Source organism: Nelumbo nucifera, chromosome 2, assembly GCF_055504915.1.
Source record: "Nelumbo nucifera cultivar China Antique chromosome 2, China Antique-T2T, whole genome shotgun sequence".
In the NCBI taxonomy this organism is placed as follows: Eukaryota; Viridiplantae; Streptophyta; class Magnoliopsida; order Proteales; family Nelumbonaceae; genus Nelumbo; species Nelumbo nucifera.
In genome coordinates this window covers 33558471-33580173 of record NC_142650.1, presented here as the reverse complement: position 1 = coordinate 33580173, position 21703 = coordinate 33558471, and the positions used below count along the sequence as shown (strand labels likewise).

Sequence of the window (21703 nt, the reverse complement as noted above, 5' to 3'; positions counted from 1 at the left end):
TTTCACTTAGGAACTCAGCTCTGTTAGGAAAATGGTTGTGGAGATTCCCATTTGAGAGAGATAGGTTGTGGCACAAAGTCATTGTGAGTATTCATGGTTTGGATGGAAATGCTTGGGATGCAAAAGTTACCCCTCAGGTTTCCTCATCTTCTCCTTGGAAAGCAATTTATGAAATTTACCCATCATTCCTTAATTCCATTCGGTTTGATGTGGACCAGGGTAATAAAGTCTGTTTCTGGGAAGACCTTCGGGTGGGAGATAGTCCACTCAAGGACCTCTTCCCTGACCTAGACATTTTGCCAAACTTCAAAGGGGAAACAATAAGCGTTTTGGGTAATCTTGGTCCAAGTGGGGTCAATGGAATCTGGGTTTCAGGAAGCGCCTTAGGGAAAATGAATGTGCCTCTTTAATTCAATTTCTGGATCTAATAGGACAAGTTCATTTGGACCTGTCCTTGGAAGATTCTAGAATTTGGAAAGGCTCCTCAGATGGCCTCTTCTCTTGTTCCTCTTTCTTTAATGTTCTTGCCACACCTAGCAACCCGGTTGGGGACTTCCCTGCAAAAGAAATTTGGAGTAAGCCTATCCCCCCAAAATTTAAGCCTTATGTTGGGAAATTTTCCTTGGCAAGGTTAACATGTGTGATATACTGCAGAAAAGAGGGCCTTTTGCTACTTGCCTTTCTCCTCACATGTGCTCCCTTTGTAAGGAAAGTGGTGAGACCTTGACACATCTATTATTATCTTGTTCCTTTGTGCATCATATTTGGGAATCTTTTTGTCTTCTCTTTGGTTGCAGGTGGGTTTCCCCTCAAGATGTGGCAGGACTTTTCAATCGAGACCTTTTGAGGCAATCAAAGAAAAGAGGGAAGGTTATGTGGAAAGCTACAAAGGCAACTATTTGTTGGGTGATATGGGAAGAAAGGAATAGCAGAATATTCTTGGATAAGAGTAGAACAATGGAGGAGGTAATTGACACAATCAAAGCTAAAGTAGCTCATTGGGTAAGATCTTTGCATATTTTTCAAGATTTATCAGTCACAGACATTATAAGATCCTAGACAGAAGTAGCACAATCTTCAAGAGTTAAAGAGAGAGTAAGGATGGAATGGAAACCTCCAAATGGTAACAAAAGTAAACTGAATTTTGATGGAAGCTCATTTGAAAATCCGGGATTGTCAGGTATCGGGGGAGTAATCAGAAATTCTGGAAGGAGAATATTAGCATTATTCTCTGGACCTATCGGCATGGCCAACTCTCTAAAAGCTGAGCTAATGACATTGCTACAAGGATTGAAGATAGCCAAGCAACTAGGAATGAGGCATATTGAGGTTGAAGGGGATTCCAAGTTGATCATCTCTTGGGCTAAAAACAATAGAACTACTCCATGGACTTTTAAACAAGTGATAAGGGAAGTGGAAAAGGTTGCAATGGAGGTAGAGGCAGAATTCAAATGGGTTAGAAGGAGTGCAAATGGGCTAGCTGATTATCTTGCTAAACAAGGGGCTTTGAGGCAACAATTGTTTTGGGTTGCAATGCAAAAAGGGACAGAAATATGTAATAGTGTGGGACTTCTAGTCCCATACACAAAGTTGTAAAATTTTTTAACTTTAATTTCAAATAAAATTCTCCTTTGATGATAAAAAAAATTTAAAATCCATTAACTAAAATAAATAAAAAATGTTAAACTTTAGCAAGTTTTTATTAAACAATTATTAAAAATTAAGAAATTAATAAAAAGTAGTAGTTCATAAATTAAATATTCAAATACATTTTAATTCCATTTAAAATAACTAATATTAATATAAAAATTAAAAAAACTATTAAAAGTAATAAAAACAATTGGAAATGTCATAAGGTTCCTACTTAGGGATGATCATTTATGACCTAGTCAAGCAACTATTTTCTTTTAGGCTAGCCTAGCTTGGATCTGCATCAAGCCCACACATGATGTTGTTGAGCCCAGGCTAAGTGACCCCCAAGCTCAACCTGGAAGTTATGTACATATATGGTAAATTTTATATATAATATTTAGATAAAAAATTGTATATATATACATATACATATATAATTTCTATAATTGACTAGAATTAATATAACAACATTAATTTGTAAAAAAAACATAGTTTTATAATTAACAAAAGTAGACATGTCCCTGTTCTAAGCTCAAACAAATATTATCAAGCTCAAGGGTGTGGATTGGGTTAGGCACTTGCAGCCTTAAAGGCTGTTAATATGCTATCAAAATCCGGCCTGGGATCTTTTATTTTTATTTTTTATTGGGTTCACTGGCCTACAAAATGGGGAGGTAACCTATGACCCATACTCATAACCCCAAAACCCTTGGTGGTAGTGGGATTTGATCCCAAGTCTTTGCTAGAACGAGCTAGTGGCAGTACCAATTCAGACACCCATTTGTTGGGTGGCTTGGGATTAGCGTGACCCATGCTCATCTATGCTTCTACTTTAATTTCATAGGCTCCTTCCACTTCAATTTCACTTAACAAAGCCTGTGCATCACATGGTCTTGACTAGTTATATAAAATAAGGAACTAACTTTTGGCTAGTTCCCTGGTTTTATGTACCATTCAGCATGCACGTTAACTGAAAAAATAACGATCCTCTTTATTAAGAACATTATATTTCCCTTTCAAAATGTGGCAAATCATCATATCTAAAAGATAAAAATATTTTAAATATATAAATTTCAATATTTTCTAAAATAATTACTAACATAATAAGTATTTAGTAGAGTAATTTCATATAAATTATCTGTTAAAGAAGGCTATAATTTTATATGATAAAAATTTGTGATAGAAAGTAAAAGAGAATCAAAAGAAAACAATGATGGTTTTACTGTTTTATTTAAATTCAGAGAGAGAGAGAGAGAGAGAGAGAGAAACCTTTATTTCTATTCTTTCTTTCTTGTTCTCTTCTCAAAACACTTTGAACTTTTAAATTTTAATAGTAAAAATTCAAAACAAAGTATAAATGGTATATTTAGCAAATAATAGAATGTTTTAACACAAATGTTGGTAAGAAAAAACAATATGAATGATATTATAATATGGTGCCTGCCTTGTCATTTTTGTTGCCTAGGCAAGTGTGCTGTTTCTACAAGTCAAGGCATTTAGGTAGGGCATTCAGCCAAGGCTGCCTAGTCACTTAGGTGATGCCTTGACAACTATGCAAGTTGGTACAAATTTTATTATGTGAAGTAATAATATCTGACTGCTGAGAAAAAAAAGGTAGAAATGTCTAACACCAGGGTGTGCCATGATTGATTTGTTTTCTGTTATTGTCAGGTAAAGTGGTTGCTAAGTTCTGTGCAAAGTACCTTCACCAACAAGTGTTGAAGCATGAAGCATATGCATCTGGAGATATAAGCACTTCTGTTCAGAAAGCATTTTTTAGGTATCTTGATTCATTGTATTTGAAATTTTTAGTTTTAATTAGTTGAAATGGTCTATTTTTACCATCTAGGAGGGGATATCTTTTCTTTCCCAACTTGTAAGTCATATCAGAGAGTTTTAAACCAGGCAGAAGTTGTAAGTTTAGATCATATATAAGTTATCAAAAGGAGATGCATGCGAATTTAATACCCATCACCTTACAAGTATTGAACCAGGCAGAAATGTACCAACTCTGAGTGCATTTCTAGTTGTAAAGAGGGGACACGTGAATTAAATACTCCAGTGAGTGCAGATATTTGCTTATGTAGCTGCATTTTCTTGTTCAAGTTATAGCACTGTTTCTTGTAAAGTTGCCTTTTCTTGTTAAGCTGCTCTTTGTAAAGTTGTTTTTTCTTGTATTTCTTTTCTTGGTTGTGAGACACCTGGTTAGGTGTTCTGATGTTCTATATTGTACCAGTTTTGGCCTTCTGTTTTTTTTTTTTTTTTTGGAGCTGATTGGCTTTCTCTCAATGAAATATTCGTTACTGATAACAAAAAGTTATAGCAGTATTTGTATTGATGCAGGATGGATGAGATGATGCGTGGACAAAGGGGGTGGAGAGAGTTGGCCATATTGGGAGATAAAATAAACAAATTTACTGGGATGATAGAAGGGTTGATATGGTCTCCTAGGAGTGGTGACGCTAATGACCATGTTGACAATTGGGCCTTTGAAGAGGTATTCTCCAATATCTTTTTTTTTAATCAATAACTGACATATTTCATTAAAATTAGAGAGAAAAGATACAATGGTACAAGAAAAGGGAGATAAACACTCTTATCTCACCTATCCAAAACAACAAGATGGGAAAAAATTACAAGATAGCCCAGAATAAAGAGTCCCTAGTTGCCCCTTGTTTAGCTAACCCATCAGCAAAGGAGTTTAGCACTTCTTTTAACCCAACTCATCTTCACCTCAATATTCTTGGTTAACCAATTGAATTTCCTCTTCTCATTGCTGTAGTTCCAAAAATTAGCAGTATCACTTTTCAGCCAATCCATTACCAGTTTAGAATCACCCTCTATGACCAGTTTGGTGATGTTCAGTTCAATTGCGCTCTGAGTTCCTTCAATAACAGCTATCTCAGCTCTAAGAGAATCACCCATTCCAATTGGCCCCAAAAAGAGAGCAATTATCACTCCTTCTTCATTTCTTAAAGACACCCCCAATACCTGATGGACCCGGATTACTCATGCTACTTCCACCGAAATTAAGTTTGATAAAACCACTAGGAGGAGTCGAAGAAGGTAGGGATGTGTCTTTAACTGGAACTGATCTTGCAATTTCCTTCCAATTTCTGAACAAATCATCCACTGAAAAGTCTTTAAACAGAACCAAAGACTTCAGTCAATGCACCACCCTAATTTGAATCAACTCCAGAATTTCTGGCAGACTTCTTTCCCTATCTGAGAAAATTCTTCTGTTTCTTTCTTCCCAAATAGTCCAACAAGCAGCAGCCCAAATAGTCCAACATGGATGGAGCAAATAGGCTCTATGCATCTGGTGGAGGTGACCATATGCATCCAAACAAAGATAAACACCACTCCCAAATGTGATTAGTAACAGATAGGAAATCGGTAAATGGTAACCAGTTTCACCTTCAGCTTTGCAATGAACACACCAGTGAGGAGATAAACAACTCTTAGGCCTTTTTCTCTGAAGAAGATCACAAGTGTTGGCTCTTTCCAGGATTGCTTCCCAATAGAAACTCCCAACCCTCGGAGGAATCAGTTTGCACTAGACTTCCTTTACCGGAAAAGGCTGCCCTAACTGACCCGATGGATGAACTATAGCTTTGAAGTAAGAGGCACAAGAAAAAATCCCATAGGCTGATAAAGTCTAGACTCTTTTATCTGATTTAGAGGGATCTAAAAAAAAATCCTTAAAGGATATTAAGAAGAGACAATTACAAGCTGGTCTCCTCCATCAAGGTGTTCACCCTTAAAGGATAAGTCAATTACAAGCTGGTCTCCACCATCTGAAGGCTCACTGAAGCTGAACTTTGATGGAAGTAGCATGGGTAATCCAGGCTTATCCGGAATGGGGGGTGTTTTGAGAAATGAGAAGGGAGAGATTCCGTTGCTCTACTCAGGTCCCCTAGGAGTTGGGGACTCCATCCGGGCAGAGCTATTAGCTGCTATACAAGGGGTGCAACTTGCAAACCAGCTGGGTGTACAACATCTAGTAATTGAAGGAGATTCCAAAGTGGTGGTGGGCTGGTTGAAAAATCCTGAAGATGCTATATGGTGCTACAAGAATGAAATGGAGAAATTCAGTTGGTTGACAAGGAATATGATGGTCTCTTTATAGTGGTTGGGGAGATCAGCAAATACTTTGTCCGATGTTTTAGCTAAGCAAGGGGTAAATCGGGAAGAATTGTTTTGGGCTCAGCTGTGATTCCTGTTTTTCTTTCCTAGTTTTACTTGTAAGATTCAAGGAGGGGCTGCAGCTTGCGCCTCTCCCTGGGATGTTGTATGAATTCACAACTCTAAATCAGTTTTTGATCTAATAAAATTTACTATTATTCATCAAAAAAAATATTAAGAAGAGACAAGGTGTTATTCAGTTCTGACTTCCTAACTGCTCTTCTAAAACTCAAGTTCCACCCAAAGCCCGAGGAAGCTTGTTAGGGTACCAAGAAACTGGAAATAAGCATAATTTTCAAATTGGACAAGGCAAACAGAGAAGGGAATTGATCCTTCAAGGGAGAATCCCCAATCCAGACTTCTTCCCAAAATTTAATGAGATTATTGGAGTGCAGATCATACCTTGTCCATGGGATGAAGAGAGGCAAAGAAGCTTGGATGGCTTTCCTTGGAGAAGCTCTTTTAGTCCTAGCCGAGATTCTAGCATCCCATCCATTGTTTGCAAGCCCATGAATACTCACCACGATCTTTGCCCACAACTTCTCTTTCTCTAGGGGAAACCTCCATAACCACTTGCCCAACAATGCCACATTCCTCTTCTGAATATTCCCTAAACTTAGGCCTCCACACTCTTTAATTCTGCTCACCAGATCCCACCTAACCCTATGATCCTTTTCTTCCTCACTTGGGACCCATAAAAAATCCCTCATTAATTTTTCCAGCCTTCTAGAAATCCTCCCTGACATTTTAAAAATTGACATAAAATATACTGGAAGGTTGGCAAGGGTAGATTTTATCAAAGTGGCTCTCCCCCCCAAAGACAAATAATTTCTCTTCCATGAAGCTAGCCACTTCTCAAATCTCTCTACCATCAGATCCCGGAAATTTTGTCTCGTTGAATTATCCCCAAGAGGCAACCCCCAAGTACTTCAATGGCCAATTGGATACCACACACCCTAAAATGCCTGCACACTCCACCTCTTTCCAATTTCTATTCTTCATTAATCATATTTATTGTTGCTTTCTTCTCCGCATTGGAGTTTAATATAGGTTCCGAAACAAAACTTGGTTCATGTGGTAGAAGGCTGCATTTGCTTCTATTTAAAAGAGGTGGGAAAATAGTTTTTGGCTGTAAAAGGGCCAAACATATATCTGAAATTTTACAGACTAAAAGGTTTTCTACTCCTTTTAGGTAAGAAAATGGAGCCTAAAGAACAACATTCTCTACTGAAGTAAAACAGTAATACCACTTTTAAATGGAGCCTAAGAATCTTTTCTGGAAAGAAACCTAAGAATCTTTTCTGGAAAAAGCAAAACAAAGGAGGAAGTTGTTGAAGCCATAAAAATCAGAACTGCACATTGGGTGAAGACCATGGAGATATTCAGAAACTACTCCACGAATGAGATCCTAAGAAATTGGGCTGAAGTAGCACAAACAGATGTACCCAAAGTACTTGTAAGTATGGAATGGAAGCCACCACCACTGAACAAACTAAAACTGAACTTTGATGAGAGCTCTCTTGGCAACCCAGGAAGGGCAGGCATAGGGAGTGTGTTTAGAAATCATCTGGGTGTGGTGGTGGCACTCTACTCAGGACCAATAGGTTTTGGTGACTCAATACAGGCTGAATCTCTAGCCCTACTTCAAGGTCTAAAGATGGCTGAGCAGATAGGAACAACAGACTTAGAAATAGAAGGAGACTCACTATTGGTCATCTCTTGGGCCAAAAACATCACATCAGTACCTTGGAAGCTCAAGTTTATCTTCAGAGAAATTGACACACTTGCAAGGAAGTTCAACTATTAGTTTGGTTGGAGAAGAAAAACAGCCTTTTGAGAAGAAAGGACTGTTTAGAAAGATGCAAAGTTCAGAAGAAAGTAGCAGAAATCAGAGTTCAAGAGGAGAGAAGAAAAAGAAGAAGGTGGTGGCAACTTGGGTTCAGAGAGAGATTTTCGAACACAATCTCTTCTCTTACACCCTTAATTCTACTTTATTAAGTTAAACTTTGGTAATTTACAGAGAAGCCCCTAGTTGGGCATAAAATTAAAAAGACATAACGTAAGAATAAGTCCAGATTAAGGCCCATTACAGCAAAGAACATAAAAGATAAAAAATGATAAACAACCTATGGGCCATTCGGCCCATCTTCTCTACAGTTGGGTCAAATGGGATGCAAATGGGATGGCGGATACCTAGCAAAACAAGGGGCAAATAGATCTTCATTGTACTGGGCAGAATTGTAACTAATTGCTGGAGATTGCAGTTTGTCCCTCTGCAATCTTTATCTATTGTAACTTAATTTCTCTGTTATTAATGAAAGTTTTTTTGCTAATGAAAAAAAAGAACATTCTCTACTCAAGCCAATTTTATACACAGACACTACAACATATGGATACCAAACCTGTGTGACATGTGAGGGCACTGTGACTGACACCAATACACTTGAAGTGACTCTTTGTCACACTTATATGTTGTGGCTAAATAATCTCAGACTCTTGTGGTAACTTTTGGACATGCATGGTAAATTTGTAATACTTGGTATTTTGCTTATGTTGTTTGCATTGATTTATGCATCTAAATGTAATTTTCCTTATTTAATAATTATCCCATTATTCATATAACATAGAAAAATATATTATCAAAAATGTAACTAGAAACTAAAGTATAGTAGTCGAGTCCTTGTAACTTGTTTTTTCTGGCTTGCCGAGTCGAGTTTGAACTCTGAACCATGTAACTATGTCAGATTTTTTACATTCTTACTAGTATCCATGCAATATAGATTCTCTTCTCATGTAAAGTAGCACATACCTTTCAAATAGGGTACTTTATTATGTTTAATGTTTGTAAGTCTTCTTTTTAGCACTTTCAGCATTATGCTATTAAGATGCTCATCTACTGTGAACATTGCAATTAGGGGCCCCACTCTGATTTCTCTGGACCAACTTCTGGAAGCACTGCATGTGTTGCTGTTATTCGGAATAATCAACTTCTTGTTGCAAATGCCGGTGATTCTCGCTGTGTAATATCTAGGAAGGGTCAGGTATATTTTCTCCTTTAACATGATGGTCTTTCTATACAAGAAACTTTTATACCCATGATGCAACATACACATAACCCACGTCAGTTATTCCAGGTTGTTCAATTACTGGCCCAGCTTTTGGTTGGGATTGAGTCAGTAAAGAAACTCTATGATTCTAAGCTGTCCATTCTATTAGTATTTTATCATATTGTTGAGCCATGCTTCACTTCCCTTGGTTCAAAGTGTATTTATGTCTCTCTTAAGTGGAATTTTATGCCCTGGATGCAGCATACACATTACATGATGGTCTTTCCATATGTTACATTTGGAAATTCTATAAAGGGAAACTTTTATGCCCTGGATGCAACACACGTAACCCACAGTTATTCAAGATTGTTCAATCACTGGACCACCTTTTTGATGGGATTGGGAGTTAAATAAAAAATTCTATGATTCTAAGATGTCCATTCTATTAGCATTTTATCATATTGTTGAACCATACTTAATTTCCCTTGGTTCAAAGTGTATTTTTGTCCCTCTTAAGTGGACTTTTATGATAATGATTTATGAGTTTTGGTTCATGGTGCACTGGGGATGCGATGTGATTCACCTATTCACAATTCAGACAATGCTTCAAGAGTATAACTGATTCTTGTAGTTTAAACTTTTTTCTATATTTATTAATCATAAAAAATATAACTTTTTCTTGTATTAATCATCAACAAAGGATGTCCCTTCTAAGAATGGCTCCGTTTCATCCCAATGATAAATGTATATATGCAAGACATATGTATGTGTTATATATATATGTTTATTAATACTTTGTAGTGGGGTAATGTGGCTTCTTTTGTTCATTTATCAAAAAAAAAAAAAAACAGAAAAATGTGGCTTCTTTTATGCAGGCATACAATTTATCAAGAGATCACAAGCCTGAGCTTGAGGCTGAGAGAGAGAGGATTTTAAAAGCTGGTGGCTTCATTCATGCAGGGCGAGTTAATGGAAGTTTAAACTTAGCTAGAGCTATTGGTACTTTATGTCTTCGTCGTGGATTTTATAGCTCCCAAATAAAATCAATTATTATCAGGACGAATTCCTTGTTGGTTGCACTTTTTGAACCTAACCTACTTGTGCATTGAGTGCAGGAGATATGGAATTCAAACAGAACAAATTTCTCCCTGCTGAAAAGCAAATTGTAACTGCTAGTCCTGACATAAACATTGTATGTGCCTTTCACTCTTGGTGGTCATTTAACTGTTTGCAAGGATCTCTCCATGGGATTATTTCTTATGAAATCTTTTTCATCCAAGAATCACCCCATTTTCCTGTTATAATTTGAAATGCATCTAGGTCAATAGTGATTCTAATCCTCCAATTTATGGATCATGTCCTGAGTAGCTTTGACCCAACTTTTCTTCGTTTCCTTCTTCCATTTTTCTTTCTTTTCTTCTTTCTTCTATTCTGACCATAAAATGCAATAGATGATTAATTTTTTGATATAAGAGATATTGCTATAATCCATTTATTGGTGTATTTGTAAGACCCCATGCATATTGACATGTGCACCTAGCCATATTGGCCTCTTATTGGTGTGAGGGTGACCAATGTGTAATATGAAATCTCTTTCCTGCAAGAAATTGCTCCATTTTCCTGTAATTAATTTGGAATGCATCTCTTTCAGTTAAATAAAACCATTCCCATTTGGTTTTGACCATTTGCATTTTGCAATTAGGTTGAGCTTTGCGATGATGATGATTTCATTGTACTAGCATGTGATGGCATCTGGTGAGCCTTTTATGTCCTTTTTGCTTATTTCTAATCTTATATGATTATTGTACAGAGAAAAACTGTCTTCATTTGTACATCAATTTGGTATCAATCTACTTAGAATATATTGGAGACGGGTAGGATAACCCACTTGAGGCTTTGAAGGCTTCAGAGCCTCTGTATACTATCAAAGGATTTATGTCCTTTTTCCTTATCTCTACATACTATCAAAGGCTTCAAAGAACAGGGGCAGGATAACCTACTTGAGGAGATGCATAGTGGGCAAGTTCAAAGGGACCCGTCTCTCCCATAATCAAGCTTGAGCTCCATCTTGAAGAAAAAATGGGGTTTACTTCTATGCCTGGAATTCCTCAAGCTTCCATAGGGAATGTTATTAATCCTATTGCCATTAGAGAAAGAGGTGGATAGGGTGTTTAAGGGTTGGCCTCAAGGTTTGATGGTCAATGAAGGTAAACTCTGGTTGGAATAGAGGTACCCAGGAGTCAAAAGGGTGATGGAATAATGGAACGTGAACACCTGCTGGTTTAGAGCCTTTGGCCTCCCAATACATTTCTAGAGTGGAAAAATCCTCAAAACTATTGGAAACTTATGTTGAGGCTTCATCTGAGCAAAAAATTCCAACATGGTCAAAGAAAATTGTGAGTGGATTAGAATGGGAGTGAGCTGGAAAAGGTCACTCCTTGCGTTGACTAACGTTGTTATGGAGGGGGAATCATGCATGCAATGACAATATGGCTGGAGTTTCTTCCCGATCTCTTTCTCATCCTAGACAATCTTGATGAAAAGGAAATGATTAGCTCTTAGGTGGTGGCTAGAATCATAAGGGACATGGATGGATGAGTTGATGGTCTGTGCTTGAAACTCTCTCCTTAAAACCCATTGCATTGGCTGGATATTAAGAAAAACCATAATAAAGGCCCTCAACCTGAATGGGAAGGTAGTAGCAAATCTCACAAGTCTAAAAGGGGGGATTAACTAGGAAAAAACCAAGCAATCAGATATGGGGTTGAAATTGAGTGGCATTACGAACAATTTGTGTCACTTGGGGAAGGGCCTGGTGGTTGTGGAGGAGGAAGACTTTGACTCGAATGAGTCATTAAATTTGGGCCGGGAGAAATTGGTGAGTGCAGCTCTATTGAGAGGTAATCTTGACTGTCTAGGTGGTAGACTTGCCAGGACTGCTGATCAACATCACAAAGAAACAAAGTTTGAAATTCAAAGCCTCATTTCTGGTCTTTCTCAAAATTCCCTAAGGCTGTGTTTGGTTTGAAGGAAAAAGTAGAGAAAGGAAGGGAAATGTAGGGAAAACTTTTACAAGCCTTGTATCCGTTTCCCTATGTTTCCCTTCCTTTCCCTACCTTTTCCATCAAACCAAACACAGCCTAAAGTAATTCGTAAGGAAGGACTTTTTTTTTTATCAATAACAATTTCAGAAATTTTATTAAAATAGCACAAGAATACAAGAATAGTTACAGCAAGGAAGACAAACACTCTTATCTTCCTGAACAACTTTAGTCCTCAAAGAAAGAAGACAAACACTCTATAGCTCATCAGCTATAGAGTTAGCTGTTCTTTTGACCCAACTCATCCTGATTTCCATATCCCGCACCAGCCACTTCAATTTTCTCCTCTCATTGTTGTATTTCCATAATCCACAATTGTCTTTCCTCAGCTACCCTATCACCACCTCCGAGTCCCCTTCAATTATGAGTTTTCTGACATCCATTTCCTTAGCTTCCTGAACTCCTTCCATAACTGCTAGGATCTCAGCTCTAAGAGAATCCCCCACTCCAATTGGACCTGAGAACATGGCTGAAATGACCCCATTCTCATCCCTGAAAACACCCCCAATCCCTGATTGTTCAGGATCCCCCCTACAGCTCCCATCAAAGTTCAATTTTAGGAATCCAGCCGGTGGGGGGGTCCAAGATACCTTCACAACTGGTTTAGGCTTCATGCAATTTGCAATCTCTCCCCACTTCCTCAACATGTCATCCACTGTGTAGTCTGTGAATAGCTCTAAATATTTCAGCCACTGTACAGCCTTGATATGGATCACTGCCCTTAATTCTTCAGCCCCTCTCTCTTCTTCCGAGAAGATTCTGAGGTTTCTTTTTTCCCATAAGGACCAGTATATTGCAGCCCTCAGTCCTCTCCACATAGTCCTTCCCCTTTTCATGCGCCACCTGAAAAAAGAAGGGGAAAAAAGGCTCTACAAGTCTAATGGAGGGTTCCACTTGCGCCCAAAAAGAGAAAAAGCCCATTCCCAAATTGACCTTGCAAATTGGCACGACACTAGTAAGTGAAAACCAGTCTCCCCATCCGCTTTGTAGAGAACACACCAATGAGGTGACAAGCATGTGTTGGGTCTCTTCTTTTGAAGCAAGTCACCAGTATTGAATCTTTCCAGATAGGCATTCCAACAAAAACTACCAACCCTAGGCAGAATTGGTTTGCACCAAACCTCAGAAACCAGGAAATGGGAGGTTGCAGAACTGGTGGACTGACATAAGATTTTGAAGAAGGAAGCACAAGAAAAGGAGCCTGTGGGGGTCGGGGTCCAAGTCGTGGAGTCCACTTTAGAGGGGTCAATGAAAACATTATCAAGAAGGTCAAGGAGGCTCAAAATATTGTGGATGTCAGAGTCCCTCACAACCCTCCTTAGACCTAGGTTCCATCCAAACCTAGGACTGGAGGAGGAAGGGGTGATGAAGAAAGAAATTGGCTTATTCTTAAAGTCAGAGAGAGCATACAAAGAGGGAAACTGGTCCTTAAGTGGAACATTCCCCACCCAAGTTTGTTCCCAAAATTTTATACAATTACCAGAATTCAAATCATACCTGACAAGTGAGGAGAAGATTGGAAGCAAATCATGAATGACTTTCCAGGGTGAATTACTTGTGGTCCTTGCTCTGGTTCTAGCATCCCATCCATTCTGCTCCATCCCATGTATGCTTGCCACTATTCTAGCCCATAGCTTTTCCTGCTCCAAAGGAAACCTCCACAACCACTTTCCCAAAAGGGCAGAGTTCCTCTTCCCAATGTTCCCCAGCCCCAAACCTCCACAAGCTCTACTCCTGGTCACCACCTTCCAGCTCACTCTATGGTCCCTCTTCTCCTCTCTCGGCTCCCAAAGGAAATCTCTCATTAATCTCTCCAACCTACTGGAAACCTTCACTGGAATTTTGAACACTGAAAGGAAATAAATAGGTAAGTTTGCAAGCGTGGCCTTGATTAGGGTAGTCCTCTCACCTAAGGAGAGGTAATTCTTTTTCCAAGAAACAAGTCTTTTTTTAAAACCTCTCCACCACCAGGTTCCAAAAACTCTCACTCTTGGGATTATCACCTAGTGGCAAGCCTAAGTAACTCAACAGTCAAGCTAAAACTTCACACCCAAGCACTTCTGCACTCTCCCTAATCTCTCCCTCCTCCATATTCATACCCACTACACAACTTTTCCCAAAATTCACTTTCAAGTTTGACATTTGCTCAAAAAGTTGAATCACTAACTTCAAATTCCTTATGAACCTCACATTACCTCCTTCACAGAACAAGATCGTATCATCAGTAAACTGCAAGTGATTAAGTGGGATGTCCTCCCTACCAACCCTCCATCCTCTAATGAGGCCCCTAGAGTCTGCTCTGTGAATCAATCTCCCCAGCACATCAGCAACAAGAACAGAAAGGGGGATAGGGGGTCACCCTGTCTTATACCCCTAAGAATAGTAAGGAAGGACTTATTGTAGTCATTCTTGGAAAAATGTAACAACCACTATCGACAAGTCTAGGTGGGGATGTAGATTGATGGATGAGCCAAGTTCAACTGAAAACCGAAGCGGATCAAAAGAATATCCATTCGGCCCAAACTTGAGTAGGGTATATTCTTGCATCATTGAGGATTGAAGATCATCAAAGGTAATTCATCAATGGCTTTGTCTAAGGGAGTGCAAATGACCAAAGGGAGGTGGAAAGCGATCAAATTTGGGGAGGGTAGATCCAACTCAGACTCCATCTTATGGGATCCCTAATCTTGGCAAGACCTTTGTCATTCTCCAACCAGCTCAACTTTAGGTCAGGCAAATTATCAATTACACTTTACAGCATAGAGATAGATTGGAGACTTGGGTATGTTACACCTAGGCAAAGGAAGGTGGGTAGTTCACTTAGGGAGAGTCTAGAGTTATAGAGGGTCGAAGAAGCCATCTCTGTATTGCCTCTTGGGGTGGTGGAAGGCCCCATAGAAGATGAAATGGTGATTCAGGTCATTTTGGTGAACAAAGACAATTACATCATCAGCAACCCCCTTGTTGTGGGCTAATGAGGTTGAAGCCTAGGAGAGGAAGAATTAGGCAAAGGCAAGAAGCATTTCGGAGTGGGTTCATAACAACATTTTAGACGTTAGAAAATACTTAGGAGTCTCCTTTGTGGATCATAAACAACATCTTAGCTTTGTTTGAGGCAATTGACAAATGCAATAGTAGCTCGGGTTAGGAAACCTTAAACAACCTACTGAAATGCTAAAGTAGAACCGCCTAAAGTAGACATTGAATGGACAGACCCTTGGTAAATAATTTGCCAAAGCATTGGCTGATCTCCCAACCCATTGAATTCTTACAAGCAAAACCCCTGTTAGCCGTTTCAACCTCTTTAACGTACTTATAACACCACACTACAGATTCTGGATTCTGTAGCCAACCCACTACCTCCTTGGAGTCTCCCTCAATTAACAACTTTGCCAGACCCATCTGGTTTGCAAACTGTACACCTTGAATTGCAGCCAACAACTCTGCCCTAGTGGAATCCCCAACTCCCAAGGGACCCAAGTATAATATCACATTTTCCAGCCATGTTCCTGAGAACCCCTCCCAACCCAGAAGGACCTGGATTACCTTGACTACTTCGTCAAAATTCGGCTTCAAGACACCTGTAGGAAGGGGGGGGGGGGGGGGGGGGTACCCAGCTTACACTTACTCTAAGCTTTAGGGAGGTACAGCTTGTGACTGAAGTGCAATTCCTCCAAAGATCACTAAAGAAGAAAAGGTGGAATAGCTCTTAAGAGATTTCAACCACTGGACAGCCCTATTCAAGATACAACCCTCAAGCTCTTGTAGATTTCTCTCTTCTTGAAACACTCTGGCATTACTTTCTTCCCAAACTGTCCAGATCAATGCTGCTCTTGCACATCTCCACATTAACCTCCCTCTTCTTTGATGCCATGCAAAGGTAGAAGGATCGAAAAGCAAGCTTACTTCTGTTGGCATGTTACACCTGCACCCAAACAACAAAAAGAGCCAATCCCACAACTCTGAAGTAACAGAACTGGAAATTAGTAATGGTAACAGTCTTCACCATGGGACCTGCAAAGGATACACCAGTTGGGTGAGATGAAAAGGAAATATTTTCTCTTTTGTAGATTGACTCTATTCTTTGACAAGCAACAGAATTGAGAATAGAAGAACATTCATGTAAGAAAAAGGAAGGCTTCTGAGTTCCAAGGTTCTGTTCTCTTTCAACACAGAAGACCTCTTTCACTGGAGGGGCTTTACACTTCCACAAATCATGGGGTTCGATCTTTATCCACTTGAAAGGCTCTCTATCTCTACAGCCCATCCTTAAGAATCAGAATGCAGAAGTCACAGTTCATAGAGCACAAGCACTAGAAGAACAAAATTGATTATGTCTCTTGTTTTCTTCTTTTGGTGTTCACCTGTTTTTTTTTATTATTATTAAGAACTACTTAATTATGCACTTAATAATTCGGTTAAACACCTTGGTACGTGGATCTTGTTTTTCAAATATCTGATTATTGTTGGTGTTCCTATTTCCAGGGATTGCATGTCAAGCCAGCAACTCGTAGATTTTGTTCATGAACAGTTAAACTCTGTAAGTTGACTAGCCCTTCAAAGTTGACAACTAAGTTAATAATTATGCTATCTATACAAACTCCTTCCTTTGCATTGATCATTGTTGTAAAAAGAAGTTTACTTCTGAGAATAATCCCTATATGTGGCAAAGAACATTCCATTTTCTTAAAACTGGTTTTATTGGACATCTTGTTGAATTTGGGTGTTTCTTGCATGCTGGGACTTTTAGTTTAGAGAAACTTTAAAATTACCATCTCTAGTTTTAATGTTTTACTTACATTTGATTTCTAGAAATTTTCATGCAAATCAAGCTCTTCCTGTTTGCTTTTTATTATGAACTAAACTTTGTTAGGAACTATCTTATAATATGTGTAAACCATATGGTTTTTTCTGTATCTTGAATTTCCTGATGTTGTAGTCAGCCAACTAGTATTAGTTTTGGATGTTGACGTGCTGGAGTCGTTGTTTCACATAAAAGACCATGAATTTGCATAGTGAGGACCATTGATCTAGATGATCTTCTTATTTAACAACCTGACTTGATTTGTAGTAGAGGTACATGCAAGGGGTGGTCTAATATGCTTATCAAGGTTTCTAAAACGGACCTGGAGAATGAACCGGTCAGGGGTCCGGTTCCCGGGTCGAACGGTCCGACTGTTCGAACTGAACGGTCAGCCCGTTTTGACAAAAAAATAAAAAATGGTCAAAACCGTTTGAATGGTTTGAACGGTTAACCGCCAGAGTCAGCGGTTTGCTGACCAAAATCAATGGTTTTTGGAGAAAATCCGGTTTTGGGGAAAAATGGAACCGATCACCTGACTGGTTCCCAGTTTTGAAAACCATGATGCTTATCATTCTTGACATTAACCATAATAAATAATGCAGGAAAGCAAGCTTTCAACGGTATTATTCAACAACCTGACTTAATTTGTAGTAGAGGTACATGCAAGGGGTGGTCTAATATGCTTATCATTCTTGACATTAACCATAATAAATAATGCAGGAAAGCAAGCTTTCAACCGTATGCGAAAGAGTACTTGACAGATGTTTGGCGCCATCAACTGCTGGTGGCGAGGGATGTGACAACATGACCATGATATTGGTGCAGTTCAACAAACCTGGTGAATCCAAAGCATCTACGGAGAGTTCATCACCATCTGAGCTAGCAGGTGTTGATCCAAAATCAGAAGAGACTGAATCAAAGCAGTAGTTATGGTCATTCCATGCATGAAGTGGGTGGACTATATTATCTGTACACTGGTGATCTTGTGGATATGGCGATTCTCATTTCAGATTTCATACTCAAAACAACTTGCATTCTCATATAGTATCTGTAAATGTAATGATTTAGCATGAAACCCATAGATTAGTTTTCCTTGAAGATGTAGGTTTGGTCTTGTGGATATCTGTGGATTTGACCTGGCTAACTACCGTTAGTTTGTTCGAATAAAGTGTACAGATGTTTCTAACTGTCCAGTTCCATTATCAGTGAACAAATTTCCTACTTGTAGATCTTCTCCGAAGGCTATGTTTAGTATGATGACAGACAATAAGAGTGTGGACTGTAAGGAGTATTCATCTGCTTTACACTGGTGTAAACGAATAGGAGTGCAAATGGGCCGAGTGAAAATCTTGGTTTACTTTTGCTTCATACACGGTTTAGTTTTGTTTGTTTGTAGGGTTTGATTATGATTCCATATTTCCACCATATCATAGGTTCTAGTAAATGATGGGAAGTATGTGTAACTGCACTTTAGAATTCGTTGAGCCAACAACTATTAGCCAAATCGAAATGTCATTTCAAACACCAATTAATTTTTATCTGTCTGTTGTCTGTTTGTACGTGTGAGTACAACAATTTCTAGATGATAAACCTACCCACTACACATGTAGATCATGTATGAGTTGTCCAACTTGCAACCCCATCACTCCAGCTTGCTTCCAATCCGTAAATTTCCTCCCGTTTTCCTAAGGTTTGTCCCTAAATATCCGGTTCCTTAATCAACAACTAATCCAGCATGGCTGATTGATGCCCTTCAGCCCTTGTTGAGATAAAGCTTGGATGGTGGTGATATTTTCAAGACCACATGAAGGGACAAAGCCCTTCTTTGAGCACTCCGGATCTCTTACCCATAAACTGTTTCTACATGCCTACCCACAAGATTAAGGGTGTCAATGGTATTTGAAAATCAAATTGAATAAGCCAAAATTTTAAGAGGAAGAACCGAATCAAGACCAAATTAAGGAAAAACCAAAGTTTTTGGTTCACTTTTTTGTTTTGTTTTGTTTTGTTTTTTTTTTGGCTAATTGAATTCAGTGAAGTTTTTTTTTTTTTTTTGGTTAATTGAATTTTTTATACTTAAACCCAAAACCAATAAACCAAAATACCTAAAAACCGAATTAGCTAAACTGAAATTTCCTAAAATTTAAATAACAAGATAAAAAAAAAAACCAAAATTTTCAGTTTTAATCATTTAATTCTCACAAAAGTTAAGGCATGAACATTGATATATTATTCATCCTTATAATGATGATTGGCTTGATTCAAATTCCTAAGCAATATGACTTGAAATATAAACACTAGTGAATTAAAAGTCTTCTCTTCATCTATATAAGGATGGATAATTCTAGAGAGCAAGTTATTCTCTCCTACGTGAGTTGACTCATGTGTAAACTAATGAATCTATATATCTTTATATATAATAGAAAGAGGAAAGGAGGTGAGGGTCCTCTCACCATAGAATTCATATGTACCTCCTCCTCCTCTCCTTTCTCATACATGTGCACATATTTATTTTTATATTAAATTATTAAAAACTTCATGGGTCTTTATTGTCTCTCATAAAATCCACATTGTGTTCCCTCTTTTTTGCTTATTTCTTTGTGCTCACATTTTCCCTTTGTTTTTATCAATTTAATTTAATGTAGAATTATTTAACGGATCGTTCTAATTCAATAATAAAATGTAGTAATAAAGAACTTAATGCGAGTTTTTGGTTATCTTCATTAGTTCAATTTTGAAATTGTTTTCTTAACTTAGTTGTTAATTTCATGCTAAACACTTTTTTTTTTTTGCTTTATAGGGCTACACAATGGGAGGTAATCCCTTGCCCCCAACCCAGGCCTTTGATACAACTAACTAGAAAAGGTATTAACTGGGCCACCATTAGTTGGTTTATGTGCTTTTCATAATATATATAAAAGGAAAATTTGAAAACAAATAACTTAAAAAAAATAATTTTTTCTACTATTTTATGCATAAAAAAGTAGAATACAGCATCCCATGCATAGCACGGGTCGTCGCTAATATGTATAGTATATATTAAAATTTTATATAAAATAAAGTAAAATATATATGTACGTCTATAAAATATTAAATATATGTAATTTATTATACATAATACATAACATAATATTTTACAATATATAAAATATATATTTTGGGTTGGGCTAGATCTAGGCTAGGCCAAGAATGATTACCTGTACTGTTTACCCATTTTTGAAGAAAAACAAGTTGTAGAGTGATTTTGGAGGTGTAGTAGTACCCTTCACTCTCAAAATGTATTCACATCAAACCCGTATTAATAATGATCAGCCTTTCTAATTCACTTTTTAGTTTTTATCAAAACAAACCAAAAAAAAGAAATATGAAAATATAAATATTTACAAATAAAAACTGATTTAATATCTGAAATCAAATAAGTAATCTAGCTTAAATAATTCAACCGCCCCTGAATTTGCTAAGTTGCTTACATGGTGGATGTGGTAAACTTGACATTGCAGTGCAGGAAATCGGATTTGATCCTTACAGCACATCGCATCAAATATGTTCCCATGAATCAAGTCTCGAAGAGGTTGGTGTGATTTTCGGGTGAGCCACGCTCAATCGGTATTAATACGTTCATCTTGACAGATGAGGGTAGATTTGGCCCTCCAATGACACTGTGATACATGACATCTTAGAATAGCTAGATGATACCTAGACACCACCTAAGTGATGATTTGGAGTCCCAGATTGGGCTCGTCTTTACCCCGACCTGGCAACCTGCCTTCACCATCAACTTGACAACCTATCTTTACGCCGACCTAGTGAACTCGACCACAACTTAGGTCGGCTTGCAGCATCTCGTCCAGGGTTAGCCTATAGCACCTCGTCACTGGCCAAAGTGACATCGACATGAGGAGCGACATCCCTCGAGGGCTTGCCGACTTGACTAGGGACTAGGCTATGACTTACGAGATGTGCTCACCGACAAATTCGGCATGCATATCCCGACACTCCCAGGTTTCTCAGAAGTTGGCCCACGTATCGAATGTTTTGGAGGATGGTCAACGTGCATGGCGGTTACCTCTGAGGATCTCAAACTGATTAGGCACGACATCTCAGAAATCTCGGATGCGGTGCGTGAGGCCCAAACCAAACAATGCCTATATAAAGGCACCAACCCCAATGATACAAGAGAGAGGCGAGTAAGCACATTCCAGCTCTCATACTTTATGATTTTTTAGCTCGTAATCTATTACGAGAGTACCAACTTAATCATCGGAGCGACCTCGCCGGGTTAGCCACCCCGAGTCCTCTAACATTGATTCCTTGCAAGTTTCTCTGAAGAGCTACTTAGCTCAGCAATCAACCTAGCTCGGCACTCAATCTACCCCCAATTCGACCTGTCCAACTTGGCATCCAAGTCCTCATCTAGCAAAAATCCTCCACTTTGGCCTCTAAGTCATCGGCCACCTGGAAGTAGTTCGAAAAACAGGGTGCTACCCAAAAAACCCTTCATCACTGACCATTAACTTTAGACATCAAATAAAGGTTCCAATCCAATGGTTAAATCAAAGCCCTTTTATCGGTCCCACAAACACATTTGCACGCACTACAAAACTCCTTGGTGTCTTGTGACGGGTTTGCATCTGCCCCCACATATTTGCCCCCCAAAAACGTCCAACAAAATTGGAATGCAATGTGTGTCATTACACACGCGCATTAAGTGAAACGTGTGCGAAACCCATTTCACGCCGTGAAATGCACCTTCGTTAATTCCTCTCTTGCCCAAAAGCGTTTCTTCTCCCATACTCCTCCATTCTACTTCGAACTGAAACTCTTAGTGTCGGCCCCCTTTCATAACCCACTCACCGGAGATTAACTCGGTCGAGTTTCGTTGGCCAACGCTGATGGCCATACTGATAGGAGGTAAGTACTCTATAAGTTTTTCT

General features: G+C 38.6%; 1 protein-coding gene and 1 long non-coding RNA gene across 20 annotated transcripts in view; both read left to right on the top strand.

Annotated features, from left to right (window-relative positions):
• The window catches only part of LOC104603253 (putative protein phosphatase 2C 60), a 34035-nt gene extending 16080 nt beyond the window's left edge, over window positions 1–17955 (top strand). For 7 of the 19 annotated variants that reach the window (XM_088897399.1, XM_088897402.1, XM_088897400.1 and 4 more), the window contains 8 exons: window positions 3304–3412; window positions 3976–4129; window positions 8733–8858; window positions 9740–9863; window positions 9980–10056; window positions 10567–10619; window positions 16451–16505; window positions 17490–17955. In XM_088897399.1, coding sequence (XP_088753525.1) covers window positions 3304–3412; window positions 3976–4129; window positions 8733–8858; window positions 9740–9863; window positions 9980–10056; window positions 10567–10619; window positions 16451–16505; window positions 17490–17696 — 905 coding nt within the window. In that variant the 3' untranslated portion in view covers window positions 17697–17955. Of the gene's footprint in view, window positions 1–830; window positions 967–3303; window positions 3413–3975; window positions 4130–8732; window positions 8859–9715; window positions 9864–9979; window positions 10057–10566; window positions 10620–16450; window positions 16515–17371 lie in introns of those variants that run through there. The other 12 variants (XM_010267239.3, XM_010267243.3, XM_010267241.3 and 9 more) reach the window with 6 other exon arrangements.
• On the top strand, window positions 437–935 carry LOC148802082 (uncharacterized). The gene is made up of 3 exons (XR_016082305.1): window positions 437–575; window positions 655–715; window positions 798–935. It is a non-coding gene; the product is annotated as an uncharacterized LOC148802082 (long non-coding RNA).
• Window positions 17956–21703: the final 3748 nt, after the last annotated feature.